Source organism: Babjeviella inositovora, assembly GCF_001661335.1.
Source record: "Babjeviella inositovora NRRL Y-12698 unplaced genomic scaffold BABINscaffold_6, whole genome shotgun sequence".
Classification (NCBI taxonomy): Eukaryota; Fungi; Ascomycota; class Pichiomycetes; order Serinales; genus Babjeviella; species Babjeviella inositovora.
Window position 1 is genome coordinate 564680 of NW_017566843.1, and position 19081 is coordinate 583760.

The 19081-nt window shown below is 49.2% G+C and overlaps 7 protein-coding genes across 7 annotated transcripts; 5 read left to right on the forward strand and 2 right to left on the reverse strand.

Moving 5' to 3' along the window:
* Positions 1-190: 190 nt before the first annotated feature.
* On the forward strand, positions 191-2208 carry BABINDRAFT_161596 (uncharacterized protein). Its single transcript, XM_019128896.1, has one exon. It carries the CDS (start codon positions 242-244, stop codon positions 2144-2146), a length of 1905 nt encoding a protein of 634 aa, XP_018985258.1. The 5' UTR covers positions 191-241; the 3' UTR covers positions 2147-2208.
* Positions 2209-2762: 554 nt separating this feature from the next.
* BABINDRAFT_161597 (uncharacterized protein) lies at positions 2763-4735 on the forward strand. Its single transcript, XM_019128897.1, has one exon. The coding sequence runs from the start codon at positions 2863-2865 to the stop codon at positions 4501-4503; it is 1641 nt and encodes a 546-aa protein (XP_018985259.1). The 5' UTR covers positions 2763-2862; the 3' UTR covers positions 4504-4735.
* Positions 4736-5226: 491 nt separating this feature from the next.
* On the forward strand, positions 5227-8056 carry BABINDRAFT_161598 (uncharacterized protein). The gene has a single exon (XM_019128898.1). The coding sequence runs from the start codon at positions 5273-5275 to the stop codon at positions 7838-7840; it is 2568 nt and encodes an 855-aa protein (XP_018985260.1). The 5' UTR covers positions 5227-5272; the 3' UTR covers positions 7841-8056.
* A 1744-nt stretch (positions 8057-9800) lies between these two features.
* BABINDRAFT_161599 (uncharacterized protein) lies at positions 9801-11828 on the forward strand. Its single transcript, XM_019128899.1, has one exon. It carries the CDS (start codon positions 9906-9908, stop codon positions 11607-11609), a length of 1704 nt encoding a protein of 567 aa, XP_018985261.1. The 5' UTR covers positions 9801-9905; the 3' UTR covers positions 11610-11828.
* Positions 11829-11873: 45 nt separating this feature from the next.
* BABINDRAFT_161600 (uncharacterized protein) lies at positions 11874-12972 on the reverse strand. Its single transcript, XM_019128900.1, has one exon. It carries the CDS (start codon positions 12879-12881, stop codon positions 11910-11912), a length of 972 nt encoding a protein of 323 aa, XP_018985262.1. The 5' UTR covers positions 12882-12972; the 3' UTR covers positions 11874-11909.
* A 690-nt stretch (positions 12973-13662) lies between these two features.
* Positions 13663-16334, forward strand: BRO1 (Bro1p; the record flags this gene model as incomplete). The annotated part of the gene is made up of 1 exon (XM_019127092.1): positions 13663-16334. One exon carries the CDS (start codon positions 13663-13665, stop codon positions 16270-16272), a length of 2610 nt encoding a protein of 869 aa, XP_018985263.1. The 3' UTR covers positions 16273-16334.
* A 415-nt stretch (positions 16335-16749) lies between these two features.
* On the reverse strand, positions 16750-18185 carry MDH1 (malate dehydrogenase; the record flags this gene model as incomplete). Its single annotated transcript, XM_019127093.1, has 1 exon — positions 16750-18185. The coding sequence occupies exon 1, from the start codon at positions 17746-17748 to the stop codon at positions 16750-16752; it is 999 nt and encodes a 332-aa protein (XP_018985264.1). The 5' UTR covers positions 17749-18185.
* Positions 18186-19081: the final 896 nt, after the last annotated feature.

The following is a 19081-nucleotide window of genomic DNA, read 5'->3' on the forward strand; positions in this document are numbered from 1 at the left end:
CAATAGAGATTCTTGGCGTTTAATTATGACTTATAACCAAATTATAACGCTAATGCCACTATCTACAGCTTTTCTCTCAGCCTCTCATCCGAGATCGTTTCTCAATCACGTGACCATTAGGTAACGTGACCTAGAGACTATGATCCACTACATGCTAGCCAGATGAAACAACCCTTGAAAGCCACTTCTTTCTGCCAACCTTTTACCAACCCCTGAATAAGTATCTTCTGTTTCATCTTCCATGGATCTTCTTCGAATTCTTGATGGCACGCCGGAGCCACCGATCATCAACCCTGACCTCTCGCACCCTAACCTGTCGGGGGACTATTCGCTTCTCGCAGGGATGCTGGACTTTCAGAAGGAGTTAACCGACCAGATCGTATCTTCGCACTACTCCGACATCTTGAAGTTCTCAGAACTTGTCAAGACCGAGGTTTCCAAGGAAAACAGCTATCTCATCGATTCCATGAAGACAATGCACTTGAACCTCTCGCTCGTGGCGTCGCACCCCTACTTGCTCATCAAGCACTTCATGCCCAAGACCCTCACGGCCAGAGACATGCCTAACCGTTTGAAGGAGACCTCGGGGAAGTTCAAGGTCTTGGGTGACTTGATGCGCTGCATCCAGGACATTCCGGAGTTCCGGAACGTCGGCATCATCTCCCGGACTGCGAACCGCACCCACGACATGCTCGAGGCAATGTTGATTGGCTACAAGTGCAATGTGAAACGTTACGAAGGGACCACGTTGAAAAAGGAGACGCTGAAGAAAAAGACTCACGACTTTACCGTCCACGTCTTGCCCTCCACGTACGACGTGGTCAACGTGGAATTTGACTTTTCCGGCAAGTTGGACCTACTCATCTCGTTCGACATCTCCACCAACACAGAGTCGTACCAGCCACTCCTTCACCAGCGCGCCAACGGCCAGCGCGCCTCTGTCATCCGCATAATCCCCAGCAACACCGTTGACCACATTGCGCTCAACTTTCAGCCCCACGCCAAGCAATACGACGCGAGTTCCATCGGGATGGATACACTCAAGGATATCACCAATGCCGCGGTGATTCTTCGCGACAGGGTTGGCCTAATTCCCCCGGACTTGAGACCCATCTACAACACCGATTTGAAATTTCTCTCCGAGTGGTTCCGCTCGCTCGTCATGGAGCAGCCGCATGCGCCTCGCCTCGCATGGCCGCTCCCGGAGCTCCACGCAATTCCGAAGTACTCGTCCTGGGACGTGGAAAAATCACTCTTAACGGAGGTCAAGTTCGACTTCAACTACGACGAGGAGGTGGAGGGCGAGCCAACGCCGGAGCCCGCTCCTCAGAAGAACCAGACTGCTTACTATGAATCCAAACGATTGAGGAAGGACTACATTGAGAATCCTTTGAAACAGGACCCTCAGGAGTTGTCTGGGATCAATCTCAACACCAACCAGGGCGAAACCCGGCGCTTTCTCAACCCCAACGTCCTAACCCACCGTCTCATCTACGAGCTTAGTCGTGAGTACCGCCGTTTTGAGCTTGCCACAAGGGAGTTACGATCATTTGAAGACCACGAGGCTAAGCGAGCTGAGACGACACGGCAAAACACAGTTGTCCAGGCGGCGATTTTGAGAGAGATTAACGATATGAAGTTTCTGATTGAAGCGGGCAATATCAAATATGGCAAGTATGAATGCAATATCGCGGTGGCGCGGGAAAAGATCGTCAGCTTACAGGCGGAGATTCAAAAAATTAGAGATGAAGTTGGTACTGATCCCCCAAACGAAGCTGTCAAAGGATCCTCGGACAAACGGCAGGAGATTCAGAACCTGATACACATTGAGGACTTGAAGCTGGAGGTTCTTGAGGCCTCCAACCGATCCGCCAGCTTGAAACAGGAGTCAGAGTACATGTCGAATGAGATCCAACGCGCGCAGGATGCCACCCGGGACTCGGAGGCTGAAATCGTCCGTTTGGCAACGGAAAACGCAGAGCTTGAGCGGAAATTCGCGGCGTTATTCAGCGACATTGACCAGGCGGATATCAGCGAGGAGATGATAAAATTACAGACTAGCATTACTGAGCTTTCCCTCGCAAACACGGCCTTGGAAGAGAAAATGAACCAGGGGTTGACGATTTTGGTGCATAGACGAAATTAGCCTTGAATGATTGTGTTAGTGTGTATACAAGTCAACTTAGGGTATAAACGAATGCGTGTGGATGATTATGTCAGTGTATGTACCCTGATAACCATAAGGGCATACCGGAGTAGGTAAACGCATAGTGAGGACTGTTAACGCATAAGTGTGTACACAGGATAATTTATGAAGCTCGGGGTTTTTAAATCCGCATCCTATAGAGGTCCCGGGGAGAGGAAACATACCCTAAGGAGTCAAAACCTAATTTTATGTTGACTGTAACGGTTATATATGGCGGAAAGAGCTCGCCGGGGTGCTTAGAGCAGTGGAAAGGACTGGGGGCAGGTTCTGCAAAGCCCTCGTTTGTAACATGCCTGATTACGGGAAGCAGTATAAACTAAGGCTTAAATGATTCTTTAAAGATAGGTCGGCGAGAAAAGAGACAAATCTGAATGTAAGATCGTGGTATTGTATGCAACTACAGGAATATTCCACTTTTTCAAATGGATAATTAACGGAATATGCATGCAGATACTCCCAGAACGCGCGGCTGTTGCATAATTAACTCTCGTTCCAGAGGCATCGGTTGCCTAAGTACATATTAGTGAATTATTTTCCTAAGGCCTTCAATCTGTAACCTCCATATTTAAGGAGAATATGTCTTTAAAGCTTTATTTGCAAATTCCAGCCGGTAGACACTTAGGTACACCAACGATTCTCCGACCTCAACCACAAACATGTCCGAAAAAGGAGAGCAAATGCCTATCAAGGTCGACAGCAATGTCTCCCACGTTTTCGAATCAGTGGATGAATCAACGGTACCACGCACTTCCTTCCAAAACCTAGTGCATACTCCTGGAGTCTGGGGTAAGTCTCTTTACATGATACAAAACATTGATACCTTGTTTGGGATTGAAACAGGTGGATTCAAGCGCGTGCTCCCGGAAGCTAGAGAGCCAAACGTCACCAAACAACTCATTTCAGTGACCGGCTTGTGGTTTTCTGCCTGTGGCGGGCTTACCTCCATGGAGTCTTTCCTCCTCGGTTCCCTCTTGTTCAATTTGGGATTGAAACAGTCCATGACTGTGGGTATCATCACTCAAGCAATTGGTTGCTTTGTTGCCGCATATGCTTCCACTATGGGTCCAAAGTCCGGATTAAGACAAATCGTCTCTACTCGCTTCGTTCTCGGGTGGTGGCTCGTTCGTTTCGGTGCTTTGGTCAACATCGTTGGGCTCGCTGGTTGGAGTATTGTTAACGCGGTTATCGGTGGTCAGATCTTACAAACCGTCTCGGGCGATCAAATTAACTTGGTGTTGGGAATTGTCTTGCTTTCGGTATTTGCCTTCCTTGTGGCTGTGTTTGGTATTAGATACTTGCTCAAGGTGGAAACTATCTTTGCAATTCCCGTTTTTATCTCGATCATATTGATGTACGTTGTCTGCTCCGACAAGTACCAGTATGCCTCCAACACAAACATGACATCCAGCCCGAGCGAGCTCGTTGGTAACTCCTTGTCATATGCTGCGATCGGTTATACCGTTACCGGGTCCTGGAGTGGTATTACTTCCGATTACTACGTTCTCTTTCCAGAGAAGACGCCGTCGTCGCACATTTTTACCGTCACCTTCCTCGGTCTTCTCATCCCTACCACTTTTGTCGCGGTGATCGGTACGTATATCGGGAACATTGCGCTCAACTACCCACCGTGGCTAGATGAGTACAACATTAATGGTATTGGTGGATTGATCAACATAGTCTTTGCTGGTAGATGGCACGGACTCGGCAAATTCTTGGTGGTAATTCTTTTTGTTTCCTTGATTGCCAATTCCGTTTTGAACCTATACAGTTTTGCCTTCAGTGTCCAGATGACCATTTCTTACTGCGGGAAGGTTCCGAGATGGATGTGGACGTTTGCCATCTCCGCTATTACCCTTATCTGCGCATTAGCAGGTAGAAACAAAGCCTCTATTATTTTGAGCAACATGTTGCCGATGTTAGGCTACTGGACATCCATGTACATGACGTTGTTAGCGGAAGAGAACCTCATTTTCCGCACCAAGTGGTTCCACCACTTGTACACCAAGGAGAACGAAGACAGAATAGACAGAGAGAAGGCTTCTGGTGAGATCAGCGCTGTTTCCTACTACAACTGGGCCGTATGGAACGACCGAACCAAGGTGACTAACGGATTGGCTGCCGGTGCGGCCATTTCCTGTGGGATTGTGGGGGCAGTTTTGGGCATGGACCAAGTGTACTTTGTCGGGCCGTTAGCTGTCAAGGCTGCTGGTGATGTGGGTATCTGGGTGTCGGTGGGAATGGTAGGAGTCGTCTATCCTGGGCTTAGATTCTTGGAGTTGAAGAAATTTGGGCGTTAGCCCAGAGGTTTGCCGTAAACTAAGAAATTTCCAATGATCTTTAGCGATCGTGTTTATTATGTGAATGTCTAAAGTTTATGGATTGTCTACCGGCAAGAGGTTGGGAACTATTAGCTTTTTCGCCGATGTAGTAGATTAGATACCCACCATTGGAAACACAAGACTGAAATCCAGATTACACGATTGGTAATAACCAGTATGCCCTCTCCGTATATCCATATATTAAAGTTCCGAGCTCCTTTGTGTTGTAGCTAATATTTTTTTAATCCGGTTTATCCCTTTCCACCTAGTTATTCTGCTAGATCAATACATTTGGACATTAACTGTGACGGTTGCCGTTGTTGTTACTGGCAGCTGATTGGTGGTGTGCCAATACATTTTTGCCGTGAGACGCTTCACTTAATATTTATTCCGTTGCATTCTTTCCGACCGGACTTTAAGCTTCGCCAGACCGTGAATACGGAAATGCATATAGCTAGCAGGCTAGAAGCATTCGAATTAATAACACATAAACCGAAATTCAGATTCATTTGAAGTCTAATCAGTGGTCGGATCAATAAAACCTTGGCTGGCAATAATGTAGAACTTATTTGGTTCGTGCCCCCTGTCAACATCTCGTATTTAACAGCTTGATGCGAGATTTCTAATGCTAACGCGCATCTCTCGCATGCGCGTGCGCGTCGCGAAAATTTCTCCACTCTTAAACACGCCATTTAAACAACAACCAAACACGGCAATTCTTTTGCTGCAAAGCCTTTGACGACTCGCAATGAACCACACTGACGAGAATCCGGGATATCTCCAGACAGACCCAAGGCCCGCGCCTAGAACCCCGGAACGCGTCCGTCCCGCTGACTTCGGGCCTGACTCGCATGTGGCACCTCCTAGCCCAACGCTCTCTGAACCGCGAACCCCACGCGCGCCACCCAGCCCGACGTTATCAGAATCACCGGTCACATCTCCGCGCTTAAGCGCGCTGGCCCCCCCCGTGCGCAAGAAGCGCGGTCCATACAAGAAGAGCACGAAGAAGCGGAAACGCGCGTACACGACACCGCTCGAGATGCCGATGGAGCGGAAGGGGAACTGGGTCACCAAATACATGGTCCCTAGTTTGTTTGAGAATCCGCGCCCGGTGAGCGAGGACTTCGAAGCGACGCTTTTCGGGCTCTACAGCGCTAAGCGCGCGCGCGTGAGCGTGAGGTACGGGGCGGAAGTCAAGGACACGATGGCAGCCCTCGGGCGGGCGGCTGACGCAGCGCCGCTCGAGTTTATGCCGCTCCCCACGACGCAGCGGATTTTGTCGGAATATCTTCCAGGCGATGTTCAGGAGTTCCCCTCGTGCCCTAAGGCATGCTCATTGTTTGTGGGTGAGTACGACGGCGAAAAGTGTACGGTATGCGGAATGGCAAAGGACCCGACAATGTCGCTCAAGTACAACAAAATCTCTGTCTGGGTACAGTCAATGCTCGCGAACGCGCAGCTCGCGCCTCTTCTCCATGCGCATGAGTCGGAAGACGCGCGCGATACTCAAACCGTCGACTCTTTCTACACTTCTGACACCTACCATGATTTGAAAGCTCTCAAGGACAAACACGGTACCGCATACTACACGGACTTTACGGTCACGCTCATGTTACAGATGGGCGCGGGCCAGTGGTCGCCGCGGAGCAACTCACAGTTCTGGACCGTTTCGCTTATCAACCTCAACCTCCCGGAAGCCCTCAGACAGAAGGAGGAACTTTCGCATATTCTCTTCTCTATTGGCGGGTTCCCCGAGCGGTTGGAGCTGTACCTTTTACCGGTGCACGACGAGTTAGAAGAGCTCAGCGAGAACGGGTTCATGACGTACGATGCGTCGCTTGGGCGCGAGGTGCGGGTGCGGGTAGTGCTCGCAGGTGTCAGTGGCACTTTCCCCACGCTATGCGTGCCGCACGGCGTGTGTCGTGATTGCGGCTCGACGCGCCACACGCAGCGTAGTAGCGGCTGGCTTAAATGCACAGCACACCTCCATCGTCAGCTCATGGATGAATCCCAGCAGACCAATAAGATCAGTGCAGCGGCGCTCGATAACAGCGACGCTGGTACCGGCGCATACGCGCCGCTTCTCGCGCTCCGATCCATCTCGCTGCGCTCATTTGTGCCGGACCTCAAGCTCGTGCTTCACGAGCGGTGTATGGGTGCGGTGCTCAACCTTCTCGGCGGGTTTCTGAACGCTCCGCTCCTCCCGTCACAGAGTGCCGAGGTGTTTGGGCCGACGTGTGATGAGTGGTACGTCGTGCAAACGCGTCTCGCGCGTGCGATGTGGCCCGCAGTTTTGGGGCCACTCCCCAAATTAAGCGAAGCGTACTCCGCGGAGCACTTTGATACCGCCTTGATGCTTCTTCCGATTATCTTGGAGCACCTCTCGGTGTCGGATGACCTCAAGGCGGTGCTCTATGACTTTTGCGCCATTGCACGGTACCTCCAAGCCCTGTCGTTGACCACAGAGAAGCTCCGGTTTTTAAAGTACACGGCATTGCCACGGTTCGCGGCGAGGTTCGAGCGTGCAACGTGCCACTTCGGGGTTGAGTCGCTGCAGGGGCGCATCCTGACGCTTCAGCTTTTGGGTGTGCCGTTCCAGCACTTGGACGCGCTTGTGGACGCATACCTTGAGTTCGGGCCCCTTCGTGGCTACTGGGGCTACGGCAACGACCACCTTTGCGAGGTGGTTACGCGCACGCAGCGCCGTGTGAAGAAGCGCCAGTCAATCGTCTACCGCACACCACTCCTCTCGCGATACAACTTGCTCCGCAACATTGGTCTTGTTTCGCCGACCTGGGACTATTTCCGCTCCGAGACCGTCCAGAGCGGGAGTCTAGCAGACCCAATCACGTTTGCCAGCAAGAAGTACCACTACCGCATCGCCGCGGCGCTCAAGTACCTGCACCCAGAACACAAGCTGGTTAGGCGGATTCTCGACACAGGGTTTGATGTTACGGGCTATGCTTCCGGCATGACCGTGTTGAGGAACCAAACGGTACCACTCACTACGGACTCTGTGGTGAAGTTTGTGCGTGCGGGGCAGCAGGCGTTTGGTGTCGTGCGCGCGTTCGTCACGGTAAAGTTTGCAGAACATATAGATTCATTCTGTTTGGTTGATGAGTACACTGACATTTCGATAAAGGGCCATACCCTTGAGGATGACGACCACGAGTTTCCTCTATTTAGATCGCGGAAGGACACACCGGAGGGCCTTAAGCCAGAATGTCTCGAGTTAGACGAGATCGTGCGGCCGATGGGGGTGGTATATCTTCCGGGAGAGGAACAGCAGGACATTATGTATTTCTTTCAAAAGTAATATCTTTGGTGCTGCTAAAGCTATGGGTTCTCGGAGCATGACTCAGGGGCGTGACTATAGATTTATTTAGTGTCTGCGGTGTGCAAATGATACGACTAAAATGATGCCATTATTCGTGTGTAGCTCCATTAGATCTGATCCTCAGTGGTTCCTTTAATCGGACTTAACCCTTTTTCACAAAGTCGTACTTGTTCTGGATACCATGTGCTACCCCACTGGAGTATTTTTACAATCCACGTGCTTTATTTACTTAGATTAGGTGATAAATGGGTGAACATCAGAATACCCTGTGGTTCAAGGATGGAGAAATGCCCTTTTACTATAGGAACAAGGAAACAAAGACCTGGCTTCGTCTCACCCCCAGAGCAGAAAATTTAGATCATGTCCTTTCCGACAACGGGTTAGCCTAACCATTACCGGCCACCGAAAGAGATGCGAAGTTTGCCGTCAAAAAGTTCGTCCGCCGTTCCAAACTTTGTGCTTGTTGAATTTGAGCCAATCAAGTTGCAGATCGCTCAAGACACTTTTTAGATTGTGTATCATCGACAGTAATAAGGACCAAAAGCTCGCCTTGATCCCACCAGAGGAGCCACTGAAGGTATCGTTACTAAAAAACAGACAATAGAACGGTGCCAGAGACATGTTGAGAAGTGAGTATAACGACTTAATCTGGAATGAGGCTGCCCTATATCTCCAGGAGACATTACCAACACTTCGATCGGTATTCAATTGGCTGGTAAGAGATTCCACAATGTGGTTTTGAATGTCAGCCAATACTTAGACGACAACTGCAAGGGTAATATCTAAGTTTTAGTGAATGTCGGCTGCTTGGTAAACAAAGGATCTTAACCGCTGTAGCTTACAAGTTCAATGCCTGCGCCTGAGTTTTAATATACCCCAAAAATAAATACATCACTCGTAATTGTGTTTGTAGTGGTGATATGCTTATGAAATGATATCTTTTGGATAATGAATTGCTGTATGTGTTCTGGGAGTAATTCCAAAGCTTTTGGTATATTAGAAAAGTAGCCTGCGAATCTGTGGCAGTGTGCGGAGCCACAAGGAAGTTCCGAGGGTTGAGAATCAGTTGCAGCCTATGGCTTTCATAATTCTCTAAATTTTTACAATGCTATTCGTGTTACCGACTTAGGGTTGTTTCAACTTGTTTGTATGGGATATGCGACGAATAGAGGTTTTCAGTTGATTTGTCTGTGGGGAACACAAGGGACTAATGTACCCATGCTAGTTATCAATATCCTGCATTTAACTCGCAAATGGCTGCCGTTAGGGTGCGTGGGGGCTTTAAGAGCTTAGTGGGGGTATACAAGTGCTAGTGGCGTATTATCGAACTGTATCGATACTGTGGACAGGGGACCAGACCCGCAGTTGGTTTCCCACGCTCCCATTCGGCTCTGACCCAGGCTCTGGTATCCAACTTGAACCATACCAAAAAAAAGGTATACCTTTACGTTTTCACACCCGATGGCTATTAAAATAGAACTAAGAACCTGAAATATGTCACCAGTACATAAAAACAGCTTTTATCTGTGCCTTTACTGGTATCAAGGATAGCATCGGGCGTATTCTAAAACTGGGCTAAGGAGACTACAGTAGTGATACTCTGGTGGACATTCATCTTTGAGAATAGTCAAAATTGAACCTACAACACAGAAGCAAAATGTCTGATATATCTAGAGAAGTACTATTAAACGCAAATCCTTTTGGGTCAGGTATTAGTGACCCTTATCGGCTATTTACACTCGTTTTCAGCGAGACCTGTTATCCAGCCTATATGCCAGCCCCTTAACGCCACACATATTTCCTAATCAGGCAAGTAAACCCCAATTTTTCACTCCGCGTCTGGCCTCAGCGGCATTTTAACCAGATAAGGATGCAGATGTGGGGGGGGGAGAAGCCGCGCGCATCGCTTCCTCTCTTTCCGAGGAGGGGAATAGTGAAGCTCGAATCCTTGTAAAGTACTTAAGTGGCTCCTTCCCCCATTCCAAGACTGTCGAATAAAAACCTCACATACACACTATTACCCCCCTAACCTTTACTTTATACTATGACTGCCAGCATTAACTTTATTCCAAAGGTGAAAGACACATACAACAAGGAGTTGTTTGAGACTGAATGGGTGCCTAGAATCAAGAAATACCAGGAAGCGTTGGCAGCCTCGATTCCAAAGGAATTGGCCTTGGATGAATCCCAGATCCCATCTGACTTGGACACTAAAGCTTTCAATGCCATCCAGTTCATGTACGACCAAAAGCTCTTGACTGAGAAGGAGTTTGCCTTCACAGATTTGAAGTGTGTGGACTTGGCAGCCAAGATTGCCAGCGGTGAATTGACGTCTGTGGAGGTTTTCAAGGCCTTTGCTAAGAAAGCCGTCATCTGCCACCAGTTCACTCACTGTGCCAACGAATTTTTCATTGACGAGGGTTTGGCCAGAGCCAAGGAATTGGACGCTTACTTTGCCGAGCACGGTAAGACCGTGGGTCCGTTCCACGGGTTGCCAATCTCATTGAAGGAACAGTTGGGCTATAAGGGAAAAATTACCCACGCTGGTTACGTTGCCAAGTTGGTTAACGTTCCAGAAGAGTCTGCCGTGACCATCCAGATCTTGGAAAAATTGGGCGGTGTCTTCTACATCAGAACCGTACAGCCACAGACGTTGATGCATTTGGATTCTATGAACAACATCACCGGGAGAGCCAGAAACCCATACAACTCCACCTTGTCCCCCGGTGGCTCCTCTTCGGGTGAGGGTTCTATCTCTGCCTTCAGAGCGGCTGCCTTGTCTGTGGGTACCGATATTGGTGGTTCTGTTCGTGGTCCAGCTGCATTTTCTGGCTCTCAGGGGTTGAGATGCACCACTAGAAGAGTTTCTACGTTGGGTGGGCTTTCGAGCGGTCTTGGCCAGGAGTCGGTGTTGGGGATTGCTGGCCCAATGTCTACCCACATTGACGATTTAAGATTTTTCATGGAAAACTACATCAACCTTGGTAAGCCATGGGAGTATGATGCTTGGAGTTTGCCAATCCCATGGAGAACCGGTCTTGTGCCAGGTAAGGACCAGAAGAAGGTGAAGATTGCCATCATGTATGATGATGAGGTCGTCAAGCCGTTGCCTCCGATTGAAAGAGGGTTGAAGTACGCCGCGGAGAAGTTGGGTAAGGTGTCGAACATCGAACTTGTGGAGTTCAAGCCAATTAAGACCCAGTTGGCCAACGAAACTGTTCTTAAGTTGTACTCGATCGACGGTAACTATAGACAAAAGTCACTTCTTGCCCCTTCAGGCGAGCCAATGGTGTACTTGAGCAAATGGTCTTTATCTTACGGCGACGGTGACGAAGCTGGATCTGTCACCGACAACAGAAACTTAAACTCCACCAGGGACTCGTTGAGAAACGAGTACAACAAGTTCATGGTGGACAACCAGATCGACTTCATCTTGACTGCCAACTACAACAATGTGGCTCCTAAGCCAGAAAGAATTTATAACTGGTCCTACACCAGTTTGTTCAACCTTTTGGACATGCCTGCTTTGGCCTTCCAAACTGGATTATTCCAGGACCCAACGGTGGACGTGATCAAAAAGCCAAGAACAAAGTTCAGATCTGATGTTGAAGAATTGGAGTGGTCGTTGTACAACCCGGAAGACTTCAGAGGCGCTCCGATTGCTTTGCAGCTTGTGGGGAGAAGATACTTCGACGAAGAGGTGCTTAACGGTGGGCAGTACGTGTTTGATATCTTGAACCAGCATTAGACTGAGGGAGGGATTCCAAGAGGATTACAATCTGATCTATAATGCATTATAGCTGATGAGTATAATTTGAGCCAACCGGACGTATCTACGTTGGGTATATGTATGATACATATAGTCAGATGTAGCCTCGTAGGTTCAGTAAAGTTCTGATTTTAGCGTCAAACCTTCATCATAAATTATTAAGGACATAGGGGTCGTGAGCGTCCATTTGTATTTATCTACAAATAGAACATAATTATTTAAGAATATTATTTTGATTGCATTGAAAATTTCAACTATTGAACAACCGCCTAGGGTTTCCTAGTATTCTAGGTACACGGGAACTAACCACTCACCGCTCTTTTTGTGCAACACACCATTAAACTTCTTTGCAAGTTGCCCGCCGCTCGACGAGGGCTGTGAAAAGGCAATCTGCTGCCTTTTAATCATTGCAATCCCGTATATCGAATGTGCCTGGATCAACCGGAGCATTTTCGCAGCAATTTGATTGCGTCTGTACTTTTTCATCACAAAAATTCGAGAGATACCCACCAAAATGGGAAATTCTTGGTTGGGGATAACCTGACCCGTTCGGAGAATCATCCACCGACCAGTGCTTTTCGTTTCGGGAAACGATGTTTCGAAGCTAACTAAACCAATTACCTTTGCACGCAAAACGCAAACATATACTTTACCCCGGGCCAGCAGGGGTTTTGACAGGCTTGGAGTCTTTTGGAGCTTCCAGAATCCGCTATCCTGGGGTGCATTTAGCTCGACATTAGCCAAATGTAACAACTCGTCGCCTACTCTTACCTCGGTTTTCTTCAGGGGATCGATTTCCAACACCGCCACAACCTGGCTGGCCCCTTTGGCGACTTGGATGCTGAAACTCCCCACCTCTTTCCCCCAGCTGTCTTGCCAGTCACGTCCGTTGACCGCACGGTCGTGGTGTTTCGCGTGTACTTGCCGGTCCAATGGGAGATGGGATCGGTACGACATATTACAATCGGGGCACGTTTTTTGTAAATTTGGCACGTTTAACGCGAGGTATGACTGCACCATAGAAGTACCTTTGGAGACGGTATCTACAAGACGGGGACTATCTCGCAGCCGCATAGGAGAGCTGGCAAGAGATTCAGGAGGGGAAGGGTGGGAAACATTGCTAGTTGAATTTGTATCGCTTATGGGCTCACTTGTGGGTACCTCGCTTTGAGAAGAGATGTCCGATGGTGGAGGGGTGGAGATCGCGTCACGCTTTGACGCGTCCGTACGCGATCTCTTTACCGCGCGCATCTCTTTCTCGTTAGCGATATTTTCACTGGCTATTGTTTTGGAATGAGATTCTAGCAACGTGAATACATCCCGCTTTGTGTTTCTAGTGTTCATGGTATGAGAGTTGTGGATCAATCTATATCATAGACTTATGACAGACTGACGCGTTTTGTAGGCGCTGCAAGACATGCCCATTTCCATTTCGCGCCAGTCACGTGCGAGTAACTGGCCAGGGAGTGTAGTGGGGAAGATTCAAGATCTAGAAGGGTACGCTAGATCCAAATATTATGCCTAAAGCTGAAGTTGTTTTAGCTAGCGACTTGACCGAAGGCTTACAGAGCACCCTTTCCGCACCAAATTGGGTAATATCATTAACACAGGTGGATGTCACTTTAGATACGACTATCCTGTAAACGGAGGCTGTTTGCCCTTTGGTCTTGTATACTGAATTATTTCACCGTACCAACCAGGCCTCTCGCATAGCTATATAACATGTTAAGGGAAGGGGGAGGTCCTTTGACACATGACAAACAGTTACTATTTTTGATGTATAAATTTCCTCGAGATAGCACATCCTATTTACAACATGTATCCAACTCACAGACTATGTCCCAGCCGTAGTTTAATTCTTCGCCGCGACTTTTCAGGCTATACGTCTAACCTCAGCCCCAGGCTACCCATGCCTCGCGTGGCGGGTGTGGCGCATCCTGTACTGAAACTTGTGGCGCCAGTTGGCGGCAAGTCAAATTGCGCCCCTTAAAACTTATACTCCTAGACCAACCCGACGCCTCACTAACACACAATGAAGTCTCCATTGATTGCCGTCCCACTCAAAAAGACCGAGCCGACGGACTGGAGTCACCCGTTAAAGTCTTACCTCCGCAGCCACTATGGCGGCGTGCTCGACCTTGAAGCCAATATCGAGCAGTTCCAGCGCCTGCGCACCGACTTGCAGGGTGCCAACGCGGACGCCACGGGGCGTGACATCTACTACCGGTACTATGGCCAGTTGGAGTTGCTCGATCTTCGCTTGGTGAGTTCTGCGCTCCCGAAGATCGAGTTCACCTGGCACGATGCGTTCCTCCCGACTGAATCTGCGCGCCAATCCACGTTTGCGTTTGAAAAGGCCAACATTTTGTTCAATCTTGGCGCTATTCTCTCGAAAATCGGTCACGATGCCATGTGTGACGGCAATTTCAAGGATGCGTACGCGGCGTACCAACAGGCCGCGGGGGTCTTTGAATACGTTGGCGAGAGCTTCTTGCACGCGCCGTCAGTTGATTTGCACGTGGACACTGTCAAGTCGTTGGCGAAGCTCATGCTTGCGCAGGCCCAAGAGGTATTTATTCTCAAGATGGTGGGCGAGGGCAAAACCGTGACGGCGTTGTTCCCGCGCTTGCTCCAGTGCTGCGCGGCGTTGTACCGCGCCGCGCACGAGCAGCTCACAACTGCGAATGCCACGCGCGTGGTGGTTGCGACGAACTTGCTTCAATACGTCTATATCAAGGCGCATTTTTACGTTGCGGCGGTCAATTATCACCAGGCATTGGTCTTGGAGACCAGTAAGCCTGGCGAGGCAATCGCCTATCTTAAGGCTGCTTCCTCCGCGTTGAAGGACCACTGCAACGAATACACGTTGGTGGCGGAGTACAAGCCATTTCAGGAAACGCTCAAGGATTACAACGAGCTAATCCACACGACATTAGCCCGTTTAGAAAAGGACAATGACTTTGTGTACCACGCGGTGGTTCCAGCCGCGACCAGTTTACCGGAAATCAAGCCCATGGAGTCTGCAAAAGCCCTCCCATTGACACAGCACCCGGTGTTTATTGCACTCAACCTGGAGATGCGCGACTTATTTGAGAAGATTATCCCCTTGGACGTGCACGAGTTGAATAGTTTGTATTCCGAGGAGAAGGCGCAGTTGATCCGCGATGAGAGCGAGGCCATTGATGTAAGCAATGAGATGTTGGCATCGATCTTTGAGTACTTGAATTTGCCCAAGGCGCTCCACGAGATTAAGCACAGGCAGACGGAGGATGAGACGGACCCCCAGGTGTTATCGATGGCGTATGAGATCAGCCACGGGGCGAATTTGTTTGATGAAAGGGACAAGACTGAGTATTCCAAGAAAAGGGTGTATGACCTGCTTGCTGAGGCGGAGACGAAGCTCCGGGGTGTGCCTGAGGGAGAGCGGTTCAGACAGGAGTTGACCGGGATCAAGAAGTCGTTGTTGGAGGCCACGGAAAACGACGCAAAGTTGTCAGAGGCTCTTAAGGAGGTTGAGGCTGACTTACGGTTTATCCTCAAGCACGGAAGGGATGAGGAGGCAATGAAGAAGTACTATCTGGGAGGGGAAGCTGACGTGAGCTTGCTTGACATGGAGCAAAGTAGCACTCTTGAGGTCAAAATTAGTGCTCTTGAGACCCACATGTTGGATCTTACCAATCTTCGTAAGGAGCGCACAAAGCTCTACGATTCGTTGAAACAGATGACGATGGATGACGACATCTCCCAGATCCTCATTCTTAACAAGAAGGCTCTCGCCACCAACGTAGGCTTGCAGGCGACAATTTTCCAGGACGCGTTGCTCAAGTACAAACCGTACCAGGACCGCATCAACCTCAACATTGCAAAACAATCGCAGTTGATCTCAGCCTTGAAGCGCGTCTGGAACGAAATCCTTGCCGAGCCATCCATAAAGCAGTACCAGACAGCCAGTCAGGCGCGCACGTTACAGGCGCAGACTGCGTTTCAGCGCGTTCTGCTGGCGTACCAGGTCTGGCAGGCTGTTGCTCTGGGCATCTCCCAGGGCGCTCTGTACTACACGCAGCTCCTTGGGCTTGTTAAGTCACTTGGGGAAAATATCGATGCCTCCGCCAGACGCGCCAGTGCCACAGCTCCTAATGTTGGAGATCTTTCTGCTCGTCTCTCGCTGTTGAGTGTGAACGAGTCACCCCGTTCGCTGTTGAGCGGGGGTATTCCATCTCTTCCCAGTCGTCCGGATAAGCCGTTCCAACAAGGCAGCTATCAAAACCAGTACCAAGCTCCTCCGACCCAGGCTTCTCAGTACCATGCTCCTCCGGCTCAGACTTCCCAATATCTGGCTCCTCAGTTATCTCTGTACCAGTCTCCTCAGCAGTATCTGAATCAGCCATCCCAGTCTTCTCAACAGCCCCTGTACCAGACTCAACCCTATCAGATTCAACCGCAACAGGCCCTCGGTCATTCACAGCCGCCCCGGGACCAACCACAAGGACCTGGGTTGATCTACAACGAACCAAGTGTATTTGACAGAAGTTTGTACACATCATATTCGAATACTTCGCAGCCACAGCCAGCACAACCACCACAGCAGCCTCCATATGATGGAAACACCTATGACACAAGCAAGTTTCACTCTCCGTATTAAGCCGTGCAGGGGATTTTGCTAACCATGGAGGGCATGTGTTTATATCATTATGAAAGCAAGACCTGTAGAGGAAAGCAATGATTATACGTTAACTGTATTATGAAATCTGGCGTAGAGTAAATCCAGTTGTATTTCACCCTTGTGTAACTACAAATTCCCTAACTAGCCCAGGGATATTTAGGCCCATGCGTAACTAAGATGATAGATATATTCGTTTGAGTAACGATACGTCAATTACAGTCACAAAACTGCTCTGTTTAAATCTTCCGCTTGGCAACTTCCAATTTAGTAAGTTTACGACTCCAACCTCAATGTGACCGATCCATGGCACCTCCATGAGTTAAACTAGATTGTGTGCCTCTTGGATCAAACCGCAGCTTGCCCGGCGAAAGCTACAAAATTCTTTATGAAATGCATTGCGAACCAACACTACAGACTCTTGTTATCATACTATTGGATCTATTACTAGCTAGAGGCTTATTTTTCAACGAACGAAACGCCCTTGGCAACGTTACCCTTCAAGGTGACCTTAGCGATTTCAAACAAGGCCTTTTCTTCATCGTTCAACTGGTCCAAGATCTGGTACTTGATCTCTTCGACACCCTTGGCGCCGAATTTAACTGGCAAGGAGACAAAGTCCAACTCACCGCCCAACTTGGCCCTGGCCTCCTTAGCACCAGCGATGCTTTCGTCCAAGTAGACGAAAGTGCACTCCACGACATCGGAAGCACCGGTGATGGCTTCAATGATGCGTTCGGCCAACTTGTAACCGGCGTAGGCCATAGACAAAGTGGCCGAGCCTGCACCGTTCTTCGCTTGGACAACTTCGTCACCACCGAACTGGACTCTGTGGACGAGCTTGGCCTTGGCGTCGGCATCCAACTTGGCGTACAAGCTTGGGGTGCCGACAGAGAAGACTGGGACAATGGTTTCACCGGAGTGGCCACCGATGACTGGGACGTTGATGTTGGAGACGTTGGCGTCGGTCAAAGTGGAGATGAAAGTGTTAGCACGGACAATGTCCAAGGTGGTGACACCGAGAACCTTTCTTGGGTTAAAGACACCCTTGGCCTTCAAGACAGAGGCAAAGATTGGAACGGTGGAGTTGACTGGGTTAGAGATAACGAGCACGAAGGCGTCTGGACAGTATTCGGCGACACCCTCAGCTAAGGTCTTGACGATCCCGGCGTTGATGTTGAACAAATCGTCTCTGGTCATACCTGGCTTTCTTGGAACACCGGCTGGAATGATGACTATCTGGGAGCCCTTCAAGGAAAAAGCCAAACCGTCGTTCTTATCACCTGGCACGAAAGCGCTGGTTTCAGCTGGGGTGGAGATGTGAGACAAGTCAGCACCGACACCTGGCGCATTGACGACATCGTAGAGTGACAACTGGGTGATCTTAGGGTTAAGCTTGAGCAAAAGAGAAAGTGGTTGACCGATACCACCGGCAGCACCGCAGACTGTGACCTTCATTATATATATATCTGTGTGTGTGTAAAAAGTTAGTTAGGCTAAATTGGCTTGCAATTGAGTTAAAGGGAAGAGCAAAAGGAATGAAAATGATCTGGGGCGCGCGCTCTTATATAGCTGGAAAATTGACGCCCGACTCCGGAGGGGCTTGAAGGGAGCAATATCCTCACATGGTGCCAGCTGCCCCTCGGAAGGGGGGGGGGAGCGGATGTTGGGGACGCCGGGTCGGTGCAGGATACCCCATAGCCTTACTATGGAGAACTTTAGTGGCTGTATTTACCCCACGTAGTGGGACGATTTGGAATTACCTCACAATTCCCTCCGAAGTTCCGAGTACGGCGTAGAAGGTTGGTGCAACTTTTTACCATTATTAACCGATTCTTATAATTCCGGCGTACTTTCCTTTACAGTTGATGCATTTCCCCGGGTTTAGTGAGATAAGACTACTCAGGAAAAACATTTGCGGTTCGGAGACACAAAGTGATCGAAGGGAAGTCTGGGGGTGTATGGGTGAATTCATAAGAGATTGGGAATACGTGTCCCGGGTTTTCCCATCAGGTACATGCAACATCCCACCTGTCCGATTTCCCCCGGGTAGCTGCCCGAGATAAAAACGCACATGCACTACCGCTAACTACATATCGCTTATGTAAGAGACAAACCATAAAGCGTACCAAGTACTTTTACATATGATGGAGGCAGAAGGCACGATCGCAGGCGCTTTATTCGACTCTATGAAATAATAAATATAGATATATATATATATATTATAATTACCATTTTATAAATACAAACATAGAGACGGTCCTAAAATTTGAATTCACGTTCATCAATATTAAGCGAGATATACAATGCTAGCTTTAACCGCTGAAATGTCAAGATCGACACTCTGACCCCTCCACAAAGCTCAACTTATATCAACACATCGTCATCATCATCAAGTTCGAGCTGACAAGAATGGGCCAAATCATCGCCGCCATAGTCGGCGCTTCTTCTGGCGTTGCTATGGCGCACCTCACGTCTGTGGGGAGACAACATGTGGTTTAACTCACTGAAAAACGGCAGCTGGAGGGCTTCCAGGGCAGTGACACGTTTGCGCGGATCCATCTCGAAGCAGCCGTCGAGTAACTCGAGCGCTCCGCTATAATCCAGCGATAGCTGCCTGAATCTGTCCACTACCTCTTCAGTCTCCCCAGCATTCGGGTCGTCTAGGGCGGCCGCCTTTTGGTTCTTGGTGAACGTTTCCTGGTCTACCAAGTCGCCATTGACATCCAACACCTGTAACACCTCGTAGGCCACACTATCCTTTGGCAAGGTATCATTAACCCGCTCGTTA